A 20103-nucleotide genomic window follows, 5' to 3' on the forward strand; every position below is an offset into this window, starting at 1 on the left:
TAGAAATAATACTTCCAAATGGGATACAGACCCCGGTATTATGGGTTAAAGTTTCCAGCGCTCCAACCTCCTGACATGGAGTCTGTGGGCCTTTCAAAGTGCAAATAATTCCTGCAACTGCTACCTGACTGGGAGGAAATTCTCTTTCTTTTCAATATGTAACTGAGAATGCAATTCTTATTGTATAGCAGTGTCATTTTTGGGACATAGGGTTGCATTGAAGCAGATTTAATGAAGCGCTACTCGTAGTTAATCTATAAAGCAGCACCATTGCAACATTTAAAAACCTGAGCTAAATTATAACTGGGTGCAATGTCAAATATGTCACTTCTAACAATAAGATAATTCTCACCTAACTCTGCAGTTCTGTGGCGCATGTTAGCATCTTTCAGCAAATTGTTTTGGTTTGACGTTCCTCAACTTCGCACTTCACTGCTCTCTTGTTTCCCTGCAAAAATCTCATTAATCTTAAGACGTGTTTCTAGTTTAAATGCAAGTTAATGATTATTTATGTTGTTTGCATCACATGATGATCATGGAACAGTTTGTAAAGCTAGCAATGCTAACAACACAGCAGCATAAACACTTAGCTGACAGTATTAGACAGCAAGTGTTAAATACACTGAAAACTAAAAAGCGACAATTAACCATCTTTACTCTCTTTTGTGTTGCTGTAATCAGCAGCAGGCAGGGGAAAGTATCAATTTTACACGTGTTAATTTATGTGCTGCTATTAAAACTCACAACAGTTCGTTCTGTGTATTCAAATCAGGCTCGTCTGATAAAGATTTTATCTCTGAACTGATGTCACGCTCAAACATTCACCCTTTTTTTCTGATGCTTTTAATCTGCGTCCAACCTGGCAAGAGTTAAGTTGACATTTGGATAGCTGCACAGTGGAATGCACAGTCCCTAACACAGGCAGGTTGTGTCTTACCAATTAAACATGGTTCAGCAGGCCCATCTGTACCAAATGATTCAGATTATATGAAAAGCACGTTTTTATGACTGCGCTTGCTGAATAAATGAACTTTAGGTATTGTCCTTGTTCCCATATCCTAATGTCCTTAGGCAGTAAATGCACTCTTGATATTTTTAACTAGTAAACACGTATTTCCCCGGAGGGATGTGCTTTTCTAGGTTTGCTGCTGAAAAAATGTAGTTTTGCTTGTGAATTTGTTCCACTCATACAATAAGAATGGACTGGGGCTGTTGTTTAGTTGTGGGTTTGGTTTTCTTCTTGTTTATTTTTTATTCTTGTGGGGGTTTTGATACAGGACTGTGATTTTTTTTTATGTGTAATAAAACAAAAATCATCTCCTGCACTTAATACGGCCAATTACAACCAGCCTACCTTTATATACACTGTATATACAAAATCCAAATTTATGGAGCCCAGCGAGGGAGGAAGGGTCATTTTAAGAGATATTCAAGAAAACTCATCAAAGCACATCCAATAAGAACAGAATTATAACAAATTCCAAACAATAACAAGACATGACCAGGAACATTAACAGTAAAAAGTAACGGGGTCAATTCTCACTTCAGTTTGCAGAATAAACAGAAAACAGCTTGGATATAAAGTAATAATAAAAATACAAAACTGTAAAAAAAAAAAAAGATATTTAGAGAAAATAGTTTTCATCAAAACAAGAAAGTTCAAGCATAAAACACCTGGACAAACCTAAATAATATTCTTATGTGCAAATAGCTAATGAAACCAGACTCTTCAAATTCTAACGACATAAGTAGAGTAATACACTTTTTAAATAACACGTAAAAAAAATCACCTTTTCTGTATTTTTGATTATATTCAACAACTGTGATCATGAGAGAATTTCCAAAAACAAATAGTTGATTGTTTTGATAAATACAGTGTCCAAACTTATTAAATGGTTGCAGTTTTGTGCTGTTGTGTCACAGAATAAACTAGAAATGCGCTCAGAGAGCAGTACTCCACCAAGGCTGTTCATTCCCCCATATAGCATTGTCAGAAATGCAGCTTTTTTTTTTTTTTTTTTTTTTTTAAGAAATGCGGCATTTGCTTATTAGTTATTGATGATCAGAAATCACGGCAACATAGAGTGTGTCCATTTAATATAGATGTACCCACAAACAAAATGACCTTGCGCTGAGCACAGGCATGTGTTATGCATGTGTACGTAATGTTCGGATAGCGAATCGCATGACCTAAATATGTAGCAGGTGGTGGGAATTGATGGGATTCAGAAACACCCCCACAATTTAATCATTTCCGACGGATAAGTCCTGAGAAGTCTGCAGCGGTGGATTTGTAGTAGGATCACAATCATGTGATCGTCAGCATGCAGATGACGTAGCATTCATTTGTTGTCATAGTTACAGTGACGCTGTGCCGCTATCTCGCACTGATACAGAAACCTTTAAAAAAAAAAATGCATGGATCCAGACTATAAGCTGCATCACTGCCAAAATCTGATCTCTTGGTCCTTGTGTCATTTTTGACTTTCCCTGAAAATTTCATCGAAATCCGTCATTCCATTTTTGAGTAATGTTGCTAACAGACAGACAGACAGACAAACAAACACCGATCATCATGAAGAATACCTCAAGGCAAAAGTCACTATTATCCACCAACACCTACACTAACAATATCTGGGCTCAACAATTAAATGCTAATGCAACAGTTTGCATCAGATTTCTTGACTTAAGGCAATTTCTGATGAAATTTAGTTCGACCAACAAACAATATTGAGTTTGGGGAATTAGCTTTTCCTCTACGATCAAGTATTTTTAATTACCAGTCTTAATTGTTGGAACCTGTCCAGACATATTCATATAGGAAAAGAGACTTCAAATCCTGAACTCAAGGTCAAGAAAAACTTAGTTATCAAACCAATTTAATTAACTTATCTTAACTTAAATGTAGTTGAAAAACAAGCAGTGCAGAAATTTGAGTTCTAATTACACACAATATTGAGTTGATGCAACATTATCATGTCACCCCAACACTCAACTCTGAGTCAGCTAGCAAAATTAAAAAGACAAGTTTACAGTTCAGCTACTCTTCATTTATTCCTCTAACTTCACCATTTTCTCTGCGTTTTTACTGTTATTTCTTAATGTGGCTCTTGGGTACTGAGTTCAGCTGTAAGCTATGTTCTACTGTGGCATCAGTGGTACAATATTTGTCACTAAGCATTCAGACAACACAACAAAAACCTCAACGTGCAGTTTAATGGACTATAATAGTTCGATGTGTCAAAATACATTCATGACAAAATGCATCATTCTGTCTTTTTGCAAGAGAAAGTGTCAACATTTAGTGTCAAACATTGTTATTTACTGAGACAGTGTTCAACGTGTGCCTCAACAAATACACAAATCGAAGTAATGGAGGCCTCTGTGAGTCAAAAAATATGATCTATTTAAATCAACTGTATTCACACACCAAGGTCTGGTTTAAATGAGTAAACCCCCCAACTGAATGTATTTCTAAATGGACTGAACCCAACAGTCTGCCACTACCTCTTGATTTACATCACCTTATAAACAGGGTGGCCCTTTATAAAGCAGCCTGTGATTTACGGTGTAATTTCCCTGTATGAAGCAGGTACTGATGAAGCACTTACTGGTTCACGCTGCTGCCTAAATGTAGGTGAAGTGGAAGAAAACATAACAAAAGAGTAACATTTGGTCATTTTTAAGCACCAGTTTGGAAAATACTGGACGCCTACAGTGAGCAAACTGGGAACAAAATTGAAGTTTGGCAAAAACGGCGCTAGCAATCCGATTGTTATTGTGCCGTTAAAGATGAAAACCAGTCAACGCTCCCATTGCAGAGGAAGCCGCAGCCTCTATTATAAACCACTTCTGTTATCTGTGTCGCTGAAAGGATGCGGCTCACCTTGCGATGCATGAGAGCACTTTACCCAGGAGTAATCATGTCTTTAGATTGTATGTAAGATGCTGTTTGCGGTGTAGAACAGGGAGTAGAGTAAAACGTGAAAGCTTTTTGAATTGACCGAGCATGAGAGATTTGAGCCTCAGTAATTATTGAAAGAGACAGAGTGTAGAGAAAGCAAATGGACCTGATGCGGCAGCGCTGATGCAGTCCCACATTATCACTTGAATGGGAAACGCATGAGGCTTTTGCTCTTCCTATCTGTCGCATCAGTGTAAACATTTAGGACCAATTTTATACTCTTAGAGTCGTAGCTTACATGTCGCTTTGGTTCAATAAATGTAATCCTACAAGAGGAGCCTATAAATTAGTTTAAGGGCAACTCTTACATACGTGTTGGTGAACTGAGTTGAATGACAGCACCAAACAAATACACATTAGAAAGATCAGCCACAGCTTAACTCAAAGAAATACATATGAAACATGCATGTATACTTGGATTTATATATGTAGTGTCATTTAAAGGAAATCGTTGATATCCTTAAGATTTCAGGCCTTGTTGAATTTGGGGTTACTGGTTTTTGTTTCATGGCACTGTACTATGTTGCAAAGATGCTGGAGGCATTTTTCTTGGAATAAAATGCAGAAAGTGACTGATTCAGCTTAACTGGTAAATGATCACTGTCTGAGCAAATCTGAGGTACAAATACAGAAATAAAAGTCAACCCATGTTTAACTAGAGATTGTTTTTGCTGCAGGAGATGCCGGGTTTGCAACTACAACATGACAATCCATAGTAAAGAGTTAGGTTGATATCAGTAAAAACAAACTGCAGCCAATAATGCTACATGTAAAATTCTTTGCAAACAGGCAGCAATATGAATCCAGCCCACTAGCAAGAATGACTGTAAAAAAGCAAAAAATTATTTAAAAAAAAGAAAAAAAAATAGTAGGTCCGATATTATCGTCCTGATATTGGCATAAAAATGTAATATTGGTCAATATCATCGTCGGTTATTTTTGCCGATCATGAAAACCGATAAAATAATGCCTGGATTTTGCTGGCATTTACCGGACTCAGAGGGAGGGAGGGAGGGAGAGTGTGAACTGTTGTTTAGGACAATTAAATTATATTTTAAAAAATGGCATGAATATGGCTTTTTTCCCATAACTTAAGTTAAAGTAGTTTTCTTATCTTGCACAGACAATGTTTACATTTGGAAAACCTTGTTGCATTTGAGAATGCATCCAGTGGGGCATCTCAATAAAATTAGGCATGATGTGTTAATTCCTTGACAGGAGATATGTGATGTTATCTAAAATTAGTTAAATAGCCCACATATATCAGTATCGGTTGATATTGGAATCGGAAATTGTGAGTTGGACAATATCAGCATGTCGGTTATTGGCAAAAAAGCCAATATCAGACATCCCTAAAAAATTGTTTTCTTCGACTGAAATCCACTTCTTTTGCTTTAAGACGATTAAAACTCACAGAAAAACATGCCATTAGAAATAAAGCTTTTAGTTACGAATGTCTAAAATGTCTAAAAGTCTGTGAAAGAAAATGAAAAGTTTTCAAAAATCTGTCTGTATATATATGTATATATATATATATATATATATATATATATATATATATATATATATATATATATATATATATATATATATATATATATATATATATATATATATGTTAGGGCTAGGACTTTAATGCGTTACTTTCGAGTAATTAATTACAGCGAAAATAACGCGTTAAAATAATAACACTATTAATTGCACCTTCCTCAGTTCCCTCATTTCTGGCACACCAGTAACGCTGATGAACACTCCAGCCCAGTAGGTGGCGGTAGTGAACCTAAAGTCTGTTTGTAGCCATGAAGAAGAAGCACAGGAAGCCCTGAGTGAAGTCAGGCACTGGTGAACAGTGAAGGAAGAAGAGATTGATCTTGTTAGGGAGAAAGTTTTCTTTTAAAAATCTTCCTGATGGCAGCTTGGATAAAAGCCTGGTTGTGTGCAAATTGTACAACAAAGAGTTTTCTGATCACTGCGTCACTTCAAGCCGACGGTATCACCTCAATGTAAAACATGTTGCTGTTACCACCAGAGCTAACGTTAGCTACGAGTCATGCTAACGGCTAACAGTGTAGCCATCCCATAATAGACAACTTTTCTAGACAGTGCTTGAGTTTACAGAAAGTCTTAAAATGTTGAATAAAATCGCTATAATTGCACTTAGATTTGCAGTAATCTGTGAATGTAGCAGATCAAAAATGCAGATAAATAGAAATGAAACATTTTTGTGGTTTAAGTTTTTACTCCGTCGAGGCTCTGCCTCCTTGGAGGAGAAATAACCTAAACAACAAAAATATCTCTTTTAATAACTTAATTATAAACTTTTTGTTTATAAAAAAATTACATAAATAAAAATTGATATTCCTCTAAAAAGAACCATCAAAATTCCACCATTTATCAGACCCAGAAAAGATGGAAACAGAATGAATCTCTTGATTTTCAACTTTCTGAAGCTCCTTGAACTACTTATGCTGATTTTATGTGCCATACAGTGGAAAAAACAACAAAATTCAGGCATTAAGTCATCAAAATCGCTTTTTTCTATATGTCCCATTTTCCTTTTTTAAATAAATTTTAAATTATTAACACGTATATGTCTATTCATTGATTCAACTGTCAACCACAATTTTATTTGAATTGAAAAACTTCACTTATTGTGTCAAATATTGCTATTTGACAAAACTGCAATTAATTGCCATTAATTAATTGCAAAGCCTGTAATTAATTAGATAAATTTTTTAATTGAGTCCCACCACTAATATATATATATGTGTATATACATACATACATACATATATATATATATATACATACATATATATATATATATATACATACATATATATATATATATATATATATATATATATATATATATATATATATATATATATATATATATATACACCACATACACATATACACCACCGTTCAAAAGTTTGGGGTCATCCAGACAATTTCATGTATTCCATGAAAACTCCCACTTTTATCCATGTGCTAACATAACTGCACAAAGGTTTTCTAATCATCAATTAGCCTTTCAACACCATTAGCTAACACAATGTAGCATTAGAACACAGGAGTGATGGTTGCTGGAAATGTTCCTCTGTACCCCTATGGAGATATTCCATTAAAAATCAGCCGTTTCCAGTTAGAATAGTCATTTACCACATTAACTATGTCTAGACTGTATTTATCATTCATTTAATGTTATCTTCATTGAAAAAAACTGCTTTAATTTAAAAAATAAGGACATTTCTAAGTGACCCCAAACGTTTGAATGGTAGTGTAAAAAAAAAAAAAACTCTTTATTGTCTCTTCTTTGTTTTACTTTTCGTCTTCGGTGTCTTCATGCCTCCAAATGTTTTCTCCTCTCCAGACAGGGTAACTGAGGTGAAGACGAACATCTACGTCACCAGCTTTGGACCAGTTTCAGACACAGACATGGTGAGTTCAGATAACTGGACATTTATTGTCTGTGTTTAAATACTCACATTATATCATAATCGCTGTAGAGAACAAAACAGCTCCCTGCTCATGTTTAAATGTTGCTTCTTATGCTGCCTTATTTTAGTTTGATTATGGCTTCCCCTACATTTGTGACTCCATTCCTTTGTTTTTTCTCTACACGAACCCCGACATGATACCAAAGTAGGGCGAGTATTCCTCAATATGGCACAATGTCTATTCATCTGACAATTTTCATCTCATAAATTATTGAAAGTCTTCTTGGTATTCAAGTCACTTCTTTGTTTATCCTGGGCTTTCCTGTTTATCATTCTCACACATGCACCCACCTTCACATCATATCATCAGACTCCCCTCTATTGTTGAGGACCCATTTTCCAAGTGATTGATCTATTGATGTAACAATTAAGAAGCTGGGCCTCTGAAGGAAACGACAAGGTTCTCAGCTGAGCATAAACGACCATTTAACGGAATCTAAGACACGGAATAATAAATCTAAGAAAGCCTGAGAATTTTTTTTATGTCTTGTGGCGCAAATCCCAGATCCAGATCTTCACCCACACCTGATCGACTAATTGGCCCAGAGGGTGATCTGTCCGCCTAATTTCAGCCAAAACGGTCCTGATGTCTCCTTCTTAAAAATATCTTGCATATAAACAGATGGACACACAGACAGGAAATCATCGTTTTCCTTCAGTTCCGCTGGCAGAGGTCATCATGAGTGCCTCGGCTGCAGCCATTGGAGCTGAAAACCTAAGAAATAAGCCACTGATATGTCACAGTTCATAAAATCCACGGGGTAAAATCATCGATGTATATTCTGTTTTTGAAAAGTTGTGTTACTTATTCATATGTAAAATGAACATATGGTCCCGCAAAATTAGGCATAAGGCTAAAAATACATAATTTATTTCGGGCTTTGCTCTCGCATAGACAGATGTCTCATAAAAATGAGAAACAGCATGAAATATTCTCCTCTGATCTGATTGATTTATTCAGACACCGTTAGAGCAATTCAGATGATTGCTGAGGTGCCCACTAGTCAAAGGATTTGTAGGATTTATAGAAGGCCAAAGCTAAGAAATCAAACAGAAAATAATTAGTAGAAAGCAGTGTACTGACTTTCATGAGCGTTAGCAACACAAATAGCAGAGAGGTATATTGTACACTCTGCATTAATCAGATACACATTTTAGAACATTTGTGGCTATCTATGTAACATTTCTACATTAAAATGACTTGTATTGCTTGCTCGCAGTAAATATTTTAGTATGATTGTTTTGGCTATGGATGACCTGTAAAAAAAAAAACAAAAAAAAACATGAAATAACTTGTCTGCAACTGTCATGTATTTTGTAAATACATTAGGAAATAGTGGAATACTGTAATGTGTAAGAACTGCAAAAATTACAGCAAATACCTGTAAACTTCTATTTTTAGCTGATTCACTTACAGAAAAATATAATATTATGGTCTGGTCAGACATTGTAAAACAGGAATTACTATTGATGAAAACAGATTTTTGATGTGGACGTTATTTACAGTCTTGGCCTGTTTTTTGTTTGTTTTTTTTATAGTCAATATATAAATGAATGCTTTTTTCTGTGATTTCGTTAGCTGTTATCAACAATTAAAAAAAGGAAATCTGTAAAATAACAGTTACATTTCTATCAAAAACCAGTTCACATGTAAACTAAACATTGTTTTCTGTGATTTTACTCTGTATTATCTGTAATTTACCAAACATGTGAACTTAATTGTCAGATTTTCATCAGTAATGGTGGTGAGGACAACAACTCCCATAATCCCTTACTACTTCACCATAAATACATTTTTAAAAATAGTTTTTAAACAAATGTGTAATATAATACCAGTTATCTAATTCAGCACTATTATTCAATTTTGGTATTGGACCCTGTAAACAAACAAACAGAATTCTGTCATGCACTATTTTGAGCCACTATTTTCAGTCAAGCATTAATACACATTCAATGCTGTAGAGAGTATTTTGTAACACTAGAATGGTGTATGTGGGATTGACCTAAAATAAACTACAGCACCCACAGTCATGCACTGTAAAACAGTTTGTAATGAAGTGATTTAATAATGGTTTTTTTGATCAGTTTTGGACAAATTCAGAAATCTGTGGCACAGAGAAAAACATAAAATATCACCAAGTTATCTCCAGAATTGTTTTCAAGGGGAAAGAAAGACAACAGAAACATTGAAAATATAATCAATATCACAGCTGATAGACAGATAGACAGATAGATAGATAGATAGACAGACAGACAGACAGACAGACAGACAGAGAGACAGACAGACAGATAGACAGATAGACAGATAGATAGATAGACAGATAGATAGATAGATAGATAGATAGATAGATAGACAGATAGATAGATAGATAGATAGATGGAGTGTGCAGAATGTAAACAGCAAAGCAGAATTATTTTTCTTAATGTGAGAACTGCTGGACTCTAAACGAATGAAATCTGACCAGGTTTCAGGAGACAGTTTCTGCGTCCAAAGATCTAAATGCCATGAGACTTTTCAAGTGTGACAAGAAAAACAAAACTTAATCTCTCTCTGCTTCTTGCCGTCGCCTGCTGAGTGTGAATCACACAAACACACAAACTCTCACACGGACACACATTTCACAGTGCAGCGCTTTCTGCCCTAAATCCTTTTCTCGTGTGCAGTTTCTTTTGACAGCAGAGGATTGTAGGTCAAAGGGGTTGTCTTGGCCTCAGAGTCGGCTCAGGAAAACACCGACTCGGGGAGCCGCGAGGGCCTCACCTTGATGGAGCTTTGACAAATAGAAAGAGCCTTAAGTGGGCATGTTTTAAAGTGGCAGGTGAAGTCAGCTGTGAAGGAACCTGTAGGCTCCTATAAAACACGGCAGTGAACTACAACACAAGTGCACTGTGTTTCCATTCACATCCTCAGAGCAGGAATGGGACTCATTTTTTATTTAAACTCTTCTCATGTGCAGTATGTAGCGTGCAATATTTCAAATTTTCATTTCTATAGGGTAACATTTCATAATTATGTGTGACATTTCATTTTCATTTGGAATTCTTTGATTACATGAGCGATCTTTCATGTGCAGCATTGTCAATTCGTGCAATAATTAATATTCATTTAATTTTTCAGCTGCAATATAAAGAATGGATGGAAGGATAGTGTAATGTAGAGTGTGAAAAACGTAAAAAGAAATTGAATGTAAAATTTCCAAAGTGTGTAAAAATATACAATGTGTCCAATAAAAAAATAAACTACAATTTTACATAAAATAAAAAAAATGTACGTAAAAGTTGTTATAGGCTGTAAAAATAAAAAGTGTGCAAAATGTAAAAAGAAATTGAATGAAAATTATAGTGTGCAAAAATATACAGTGTAAAAAAAATGTATATAAAAATGATACTGTGCAAAAAATATGCAGTGCACCAAGTATAAAAACTTCTTGTAAACATTATACAGAGTGCAAAATGTGTAAAAATGGTTTGCATATCTGCATGAGGTAGTTATATGTATGGTGTTTTATCTCTATGTGTGTGTGTTTTTTTAGCTTTTTGTGTGGTTTTTATCTGTTCTGTTGTATTTGTTTTTCCTGTAAAGTGACCCTGGGTGTCAAGAAAGGCGTTTAAAATAAAAATGTATTTGTGATCGATTGCTTTTCACTGTATTTTAGCTCACTTGTTTCAGTAATTTCAGTAATGTATCGTACTTATATCTTATTGTTTTTTATCTAATCTTGACAATAAGAGTAATACTAAAGTGAATCCTCTTTGTTCTCAGGAGTACACCATAGATGTTTTCTTCCGGCAAACCTGGAAGGACGAAAGGTTGAAATTTCACGGACCGATGAACATTCTGCCCCTCAACAACCTGATGGCGAGTAAGATCTGGACTCCAGACACCTTCTTCCACAACGGGAAGAAGTCTGTGGCTCATAACATGACGATGCCGAATAAACTGCTGAGGATCAAAGATGACGGGACGCTGCTGTACACCATGAGGTAATTCATCTGGAGGAAAAGTCACATAGCTGCAATTATGACTGAGGTGGATTCAGAGGAATCATTTGGAAAATACATCAGTTGAGAGTTAGATAAGAATACTGACACCATTCTCATGTCTGTAAATCAAATATAAAGCTACTGCCGGCTGCTTGCTAGCGGAATAGTCTGGAAAGTTTGGTCAATAAAGTTCGATGTTTTCCAGCCCAATAACTGCTCAAAAAGCACCAAAAATATATTTTTAAAATTTACTATCTAAATTAAAAATAGAAAATACAGATAAAAAATTAGCAACTATGGCATAATAGTAAAACAACAATTCAGGTGTGCTAAAAATGCAGATGGGGGCTGCTCAGTGGTTTGCACTTTTGCCTTGCAGTGAGAAGATCCCTGGTTTGCGTCCCTGCCTTCCTGGGATCTTTCTGCATGGAGTTTCCATGTTCTCCCTGTGCATGTGTGGGTTTTCTCCGGGTTCTCCGGCTTCCTCCCACAGTCCAAAAACATGCTGAGGTTAATAAATTATTCTAAATTGCCTGTAGGTGTGAATGTGAGTGTTATTGTTTGTTTGTATATGTAACCTTGCGTCAGACTGGCGACCTGTCGCAAGGCTACATATACAGACAGACAATAACACTCCCATCCAGGGTGTCCCCTGCCTTCACCCGAGTCAGCTGGGATAGACTCCAGCCCCCCCACGAGCCTAGTGAGGATCAAGCGGTGTATAGATAATGGATGTCACACAGAGATGCACAAACCAGACCATCTAAACAAACAATCTATGTCCAATCCATCCACTCATTTTCCTTCACAGTGCGATCTAAAACATCCCAGTTGGTCAGAAATCTACCTAATGTAGAAACACTGGGCATGTAGCCCTACTCAAACCACGTCTTAGCATTTTTACACTTTACACAAGCTAATCATGTTAACTGGTAAGCTTTAGAGGGGCAAGTAGCCGTATTGTTTCAACTGTTTTCCCTTATTTTCTGTCTGTAGGTTCACATTTACTGCATAGACTTGAGAGTGGTATCAATCTTCTCAGCTATCTCTCTGCAAGGAAGTGAAAAATCCCAAAATATTGCACTGTTTCTTTAAGAGACTTGGACAGAAAACTGTGAATACAACTGAGTAGCAAACCCAGAATCCCATTTTGTTAATTTGTTCTTCATGCATCCTGTTTTTTTTTGTCACCATACGCTTCAAGAAAATCTATTTGAATGATAAAACATGGTGAGATTTTTTTTTGTTGCAGTGGTTGAATAATATTTTAATCATAGTTCATACAGTGCAGTTTCTTATCATGTAGCTGATCTCACCGTAGACACACACTAGCCTTTTGATTTGTGCTGGTCTCTGCAGTACCTTGTTTACTTTGCTCTGCTGATTACTGTTAAGATGAATTCTTTTTATTTCAAGGCCTTATAGATAAGAAGCGTCTTGAATAGTGCATGAAGCTTGTAAGGGTTTTTTATTTTTATTTCTGTTTTCTTTTTTTTTGAGATGGTGCCTAATCTGTGCTGTTTACTTTTCATGCGTTTGCAAAGTCTCCTTAATTTTCTGTGGATTGGATGCAGGTTAACTGTGCATGCAGAGTGCCCAATGCATCTGGAGGATTTCCCCATGGACTCTCATTCCTGTCCACTAAAATTTGGCAGCTGTGAGTAACTCTGATGATGATAGTGCCTGAGGGAACTTAAAGTAAAATGCTACTCTCTGTTTGTTTTGGTTTTTTTTCTTCTCCTTCTTCTTCTCCTCACTGGTTTTTTGGCGAGAGAACAGCCTAAGAACCGAGTGAAGCTGGAGTGCATGGCTCAGTTTTCTGGCAGTGGCCCTGCAAAACTTTTATCACAATACGCATCAGCATTTAAACACATATAGAATAGCTGCAGATAGAGGATTGAGGGGAGTAGTTGCTGGGAAATATGGGGAAAAGGGCTCATCCAAATATTTTTTGTTTTGGGAATTAAAGTCTATTTTATTGCTTCTGTACATTTGGATGAAGGGGTTTTTTTTGCTTTAAGCTGTTGGTTTAATAGCAAGGGATTATTAATTAATTCATATCAGAGCATCAGAACATGCTCGGTCATGTCTGAAATGCCTCGACTTCTCATATAAATTCAATATTTTGTCTGCTTTCAATACATTTATATAGTGACTTCCAGTATTTCACATTAATCTCTTGCCTCATCTGCTGCCCTGATGCAACAATAACAGACTATTGCACGACGTGATTGGCAGAATATTTCAATTATTGAGTATATCGAGGCAAAAAAATATGAAAAAAAATCAGTTTCTCTATTTCATCAAATATTCATGGGTTGGCAGACAAGCTTTCACATTTCATATTTAGTGTGTGCTGTGACTGATTGAAAAGGGCAAATGTCACTGTGCATCGATTGCTTGTTGGTGTTTTACAAATGACATCTTCAACCACAGAGATTTTTTCTTTCTCTCTGCAGTATTCTTTATTTTCTCTTCTTCTAGAAAACCCAGCATCAAACACAATGTAGTGGGGGGGCTTTTCATTTGGGTCACTGAAATAATTTCTCGAAAAATCATCAATTGCTGTGACTGCCCCAGATTTATCCCCTATGGGTTTATCCTCTTCCCTTTTTTTAGATGCCTACACAATCTCAGAAGTGACTTATGCTTGGACTAAAAATGCGTCGGACTCTGTTGTGGTGGAAGGAGAAAGCTCTCGGCTGAACCAGTACGACCTGCTCGGACAATCGGTCGGACAAGAAACTATCAAATCGAGCACAGGTAAGCTTTTGTGAAAGTCTGGAGTGAGTTAACCCTCGTGAATGTTTTTAAGAAAATATTAGATGTTTTACTGATAAATATGTAATCACTTTAGATATTTTTAAGATTTTTTTTTGGAAGATTTTTACTCATTTTTTGAAAATATTTATAAGAATTTTCTTGATAAATTTGGGGGATTTTTTTTTAAAATGAAACTTTTAAGGGAAATTTTTAAGGAATTATTGGAATTTTCTGCTGAGTTTTTGGATTTCTTTCAGATAAGGAAACTATTTTTTGGTGCCTGTAAATGAAGACAGCAGGAGGGTTAAATCCACTTCTTGACTCTTCCGTCTCCTGCTGCCCCCCATCCTGTGCAGAAAATGTTTCTCCAGCTTAGAAAAATGTCTCATATATGGGAAGGAAATCATGCATTTTCAAATAGCAGAAAATAATAAAGGCACACCACTTTAGTACTCAAGTTTTATGGATTTATGATAGTTTCTTCTAATACACTCTTTAGCGGCAAAACAAATGTGAAATCTGTAACGACATCTATGACTTCCGCTGGATTAATTGTGTGGAATCAGCAAACCTAAATATCTTCATCTCAGTTCCAAACTGTCTGAGTGTGAAAATCAAGCTGTGATTTTGATCCTGGTTTGGGTGGATGTTGAGTTTGTCCACCTCCTACATGCTGCAGGAGGCGGCTGCTGTGAAACGCTTGTTAAGTTTTGTGTTTTTTGTTACTCACTTTATTTGGCTTGAAAAGCGCAGAGAAATGTTTGTTCGGGCTTCCTCTGCATGACAAAGATTTGACAACACGGGGATTTGGCATTCATGCATCTTGAATTCCTTTACTTTGTTGTGTATTTTGTTAATCTGTACTTAGAATGGGCTGGGGACCTGAAAGCAGCGTGACAGGTGCGACAAGCCTTTATGCTTTAAAAACCCCCGTTTGGAGAACAAAGATGGGCAGACTTTTATATGTAGTGGCATTTCTCTGTGTGTATTTGTTTGAATGTCAAGAAAACCTGAGATATGCTGATGTAGCCGTAAGGGAGAACATCTGTTTTAGCTGTCAGAGATACTAACAGAGGAGCTCCAAGGGAAAACAACGCCTGCTGCGTCCTCCAGGAATTTTAAGTGTCTCATGTTAGTACCCAAAGACGCAGGAGTTTCCCCGCTGAAGTGCAGTGATGCATGAAATTATAAAGAAAATCTATGTTTTGTGTCCAGAAAATGAATTACTTGGTGTCGAGTGAAACTGGGGCATTTCAGTCAAATGGACCTGCAGGAGACATTAGCAAGTGAATCAAACAGTGACAAGCTCATTAGTGGACGGAATAATTAAGTTTGCTTTAGTCTGGAGTTTAAAAACACAGACTTGAAGCAAAAAGCAGAAGATTAAAGTTTTAAAACATGCACAGAAAGTGAAGCAGGTTCCTTGTTTTGAAGACTGATTAAGAAAATGTACATTTATTAGTGAAGCAAATATAAACATGAAAAGTTATCTAATACTGGCTTTACATGACATTACATACAATATTACAAGCAGAAGTTTTACAGTGAACTCATTAAACAGAAAATGGACCACTGCTCGAATAGTCTGCTTGGATGTAGGAATATGTATGAGGAGAAACAAAACAAAAGAAGAAAATAAACAAATGAAAAAGGAAACTCAAATCTTCATAGCAAAAACTGGAAGTAAAAGATGGACACCATGGCGTCAATCATTGGTTTGTTGACTAGCCTCAAGTTTGGAATTTGGCCCCTGCTACTTGTCAATCACAAGGTACCGTGCTTTATTGTTCATTTTTCTCTAAATGGGACTATAGTTTACAAAGTCAAGAATATACTGTATTGAACAGCACGCTACTGTGACCATAAATTCATTAGAAACATGTTTACTGATGTAACAAATTAAGTAAGAATTGGGCTCATTTCCTTATTGAATTTTCTACAACCTGACTTGTTTTTGCAACCAGAGGAGTCGCCCACTGGTGGCTGTTAGAAAGACTGCAGGTTTTAGAATAACCCTAACCCAGACCTGGAGGCAACATACATTTTTATATACAGTATTATACGTATAGTATATACACTACCATTCAAAAGTTTGGGGTCACTTAGAAATGTCCTTATTTTTGAAAGAAAAGCAGTTTTTTCAATGAAGATAACATTAAATGTATCAGAAACACAGTCGAGACATTGTTAATGTGGTAATCGACTATTCTAGCTGGAAACGGCTGATTTTTAATGGAATATCTCCATAGAGGTACAGAGGAACATTTCCAGCAACCATCACTCCTGTGTTCTAATGCTACATTGTGTTAGCTAATGGTGTTGAAAGGCTCATTGATGATTAGAAAACCCTTGTGCAGTTATGTTAGAACATGAATAACAGTGTGAGTTTTCATGGAATACATGAAATTGCCTGGGTGAGCCCAAACTTTTGAACAGTAGCGTATATATGTGCAGTTTTACCGTACAGAATATTGTCGTAGCTTAGCAGCCGATCTAGACTACAAAAGGTGCTGCCATCCCGCCAACCTTCATATTTTACAACATACTGAAACAAAGTGCACTGATACACAACATTTCCATAAATGCCAAAGAAAAGTGTAAGTGTACATTTTTCTGCTCTAATGAGGGGCTAACTATCTATCCATTATTACCTACAATACTAACCTCAACTAGCCTAAAATAACAAACTTGTTGATTGAATTTCTCACTTGATTTATGCCTAATATTTCTCAGACATGACTGTTTGAAAAGTATGATTTTATATGTTTTGTTAGACAGCAATTCAAATGAAAAGTAGACATCATTAGCACTGCTCTTAGAAACTGTCTTTGATTACATGGCATCACATAAGAGATCATCTCTGCCTCAGTGCACTGTGCACTAGTTGGTGGTAGTAAGTCTGAAGTCTTGTGATTTAGAGATATGTCTGTTTTTGTGCCGAGATGTGTTTTGTGCATGTGAAAATGGGAGGCAGCTTCATCTGTAAGGAGAACATGATGTTGTGTTGTATTTCTGTGCTCATTTTAGGGAGACAAGATGGAGTTCTGAATGGGATGTTTAAACCAGAATGTGAGACTAATATTAGATGCTGTTACTTCAATCTAAACAGCTGCTTAAATGCCACCATCAGCAGCAGGTTTGGATACTGAGAAAAGTAGGAACAGTGGTTAAACATTTAGAAGAGATTCTTATTTTTGTCAGCAAACTTCTGAATTAGTCAGTCTCTCTAAATTCTCTATGCAATGTCCTGATCTTTGTGACCCTCAGCAAGCTCATAATTACAAAGCTGTGGTCTGTCACATATGCATGAATGCACATTTTGACCTTTTTAGTGTGAAAACTACAGTTATAATCTATTTTTTTATTGCTAACCTTGACTTAGCTTGGCTGCCCCCCTTTTTGTGACATCACAGATCATTTTGGCATCAAACTAAATCTTATTTACTTTTATGTCTTTTACTAAAAAAATAGCTTCTGCTTCATTTTCCTACACAATTCACAAGGCTGGCCAGCTTGCAAGTTGCTCTTTAATATCCAATACCAAAGAGTATTTAATTCTGCAATATTTTATGACAATAAAGGGGAGGTAAACACTCCAGCAGTTTCGGCCAAACTTATCTAAGAGATGAGTTATCAGTCATGTTATTCAGGCACTGCTTTTCTTATGCTGTCATTTTGTTTTGTTTTGCGATATCCTGGCACAAGAATTTCCTTCAGGATAAATCATTTTCATCCTTAGTCATTTTATAGAAATGCCATCACCATTTAAATTAATTTTTTTCCTAAAAATCTTTTCTCATGTCATGGTAAAAATCCATACGTACTGTTAAAAACTGGTGCTGTCAGAATGTGAAATTTTCTTGTAATGTACTTAAATATAATGTGTTGACTAGTTTTTAAAGCACCGGTACAAAACAAAACAAAGAAAAATCCATGATCACGTTGTTTTTAAGCTTTGCTGGATCTGTTTGGGGACTGTATAGAAACAGAAACTATCCAAGACAATCAGTCGTCACATTAAATTATTTACATACAAAATGTCTTAACAGGCATATTCTTCTCAAAGTGAATACAAAAAACAGAAAGCAACTACACAGAAAAAAAGACAATACTAAAGAAAGAGATAATGAAGACTAAAAATAGAAGCAACACATTTCATGCAGCCCAACAAAACAGATGCCAAGAAACGGGGCCAGAACTTGAGTGTGCGAACACGAGTCTATACGAGGTTCTGTGAAGATGAAAGCGACACGATTGCTGTCCAGGAAGTAGGCAGCACAGACAGATAACTTTAAAGATTAGATCAAGAAATGGCTGTGGTAAATAAATAGTTTGGATTTAAATACCGCCACACTGTGAGACTCGCAGGGAGATGAGAGACGGTTGGCAGCTGTTTTCCTTCACATGCTGAGAATGACGAGATCTGACATCCAGTGACTGCAGATTATACGATGGCAATAAGCAAATCACTGATGAAGGCTGTGTAATGCATTGTAAGTTCCCCAGACTTAGTATTCAACAAGAGAGGAAAGAGGATAAGGCCAGACTGCAGAGCTATGTCTTCCTGTCTTCTGTTTTTTTGTGTGTTGTGAGTTTAAGAAAGAAAAAAATATATTTCCATTTGTTTACAAGCTCCTATGAGGTGCAGCTTTGGGGGTAGGATAGAGAATTATAGGGGCTGTTTAGGAGAAGAAATTTGTCATCCACTGTGTGTTGCTTACCATTAATTCCCCCCATTTTAAGTTTAATTCTGTCGGGAACCATCGTGTCACACAGCAAATAAAAATGGAAATGCGAATTGTCTTGGCAATGTGGTTCCCCTCTCGGTGAGGCGCCCCGCTGTGGCGATACGGCGCAGCAGAATGAAATATGTGGCACGGTGATAAATAACATGCAGGGACCATTGCAAATAATCCCCCAGTGGTTATTAACTTAGAAATAAACGCCCTCCAGGGTGCGTACAAACAGAGCCGAGCTGAAGCAGGTGGAGGCTGGGTGGAGTGGAGCAGCAGTAACAGCAGCGAGCTACGGAATAAATAGGCCGCCGGATCAGTGCAGCGAGATGTGATGTGCTGTGGTTGGTAAACTGTTACAGCAGAGAGGGATGCAGTGGTACAAGTAGTTATTAGAACACCATCTCTCAGTGACGGAGAGGCAGAGAGATGTCATGTCATTATGCAACCCTAATAATAATAATAATAATAATAATAATAATAATAATAATAATAATAAGTGCAAGAATAGCCGAGGCCTGAAGGACCACGAAGTACACCTGACAGATGAGCCAAATTCTTCACACACTCACAATTTATTACAGTGCACGTTGTCATGGTAACGATGCACGTTGTCGTGGCAACGTAAGCATAAACTAATCATAAAGTACTTATATAGCACTGATCAAAACAGAAATCACACAAGGGCTCAGCAGGCAGGCTTTAAAAAGAAACATGAAAGAGAGAATCAAAGCAGTGTTTCCCAACCTGTGGTCTGGGTCCCTTAAAGGGCTCACCAGATAAATCTGAAGGGACACTAGATGATTAAACTGGAAAATGTTTATTACTTCAGATGTTTCTTTAGTCGTGGCTTTGTTTTAGTGAAATTCCTCATCGGTCTTTGGATAAAACTGCTCACAGCTTGATGTACTACAACCTGTAATGACATTCTATACAAATAAGCAGCGTTCTCTTTTACGTTTTGAAAGTATTTCCTTAGTAAAAGACTGTGACATACAAGGTCGATCTAAGAAGGTAGGATGAAGGCATAAGTCAGTAACAGGATCTTCACCCAGGAGACTTTGGTTCACACAATGAGTAGAACACTATTTTGGGGTGCGTTCCAATATCCATCCTTCCTTACGACATAATGCATGTATATATATATATATATATA

The 20103-nt window shown here is 36.5% G+C and overlaps 1 protein-coding gene across 4 annotated transcripts in view; it reads left to right on the forward strand.

Annotated features, from left to right (window-relative positions):
• Positions 1–20103, forward strand: part of LOC111573063 (gamma-aminobutyric acid receptor subunit alpha-2) — a 46989-nt gene that overhangs the window by 10493 nt on the left and 16393 nt on the right. For all 4 annotated transcript variants that reach the window (XM_023277015.3, XM_035951336.2, XM_023277018.3 and 1 more), the window contains 4 exons: positions 7341–7408; positions 11231–11451; positions 13026–13108; positions 14071–14214. In XM_023277015.3, the coding sequence (XP_023132783.1) occupies positions 7341–7408; positions 11231–11451; positions 13026–13108; positions 14071–14214 (516 nt within the window). The remainder of the gene's footprint in view (positions 1–7340; positions 7409–11230; positions 11452–13025; positions 13109–14070; positions 14215–20103) is intronic.

This window comes from Amphiprion ocellaris, chromosome 13 (genome assembly GCF_022539595.1).
Source record: "Amphiprion ocellaris isolate individual 3 ecotype Okinawa chromosome 13, ASM2253959v1, whole genome shotgun sequence".
Classification (NCBI taxonomy): domain Eukaryota; kingdom Metazoa; phylum Chordata; class Actinopteri; family Pomacentridae; genus Amphiprion; species Amphiprion ocellaris.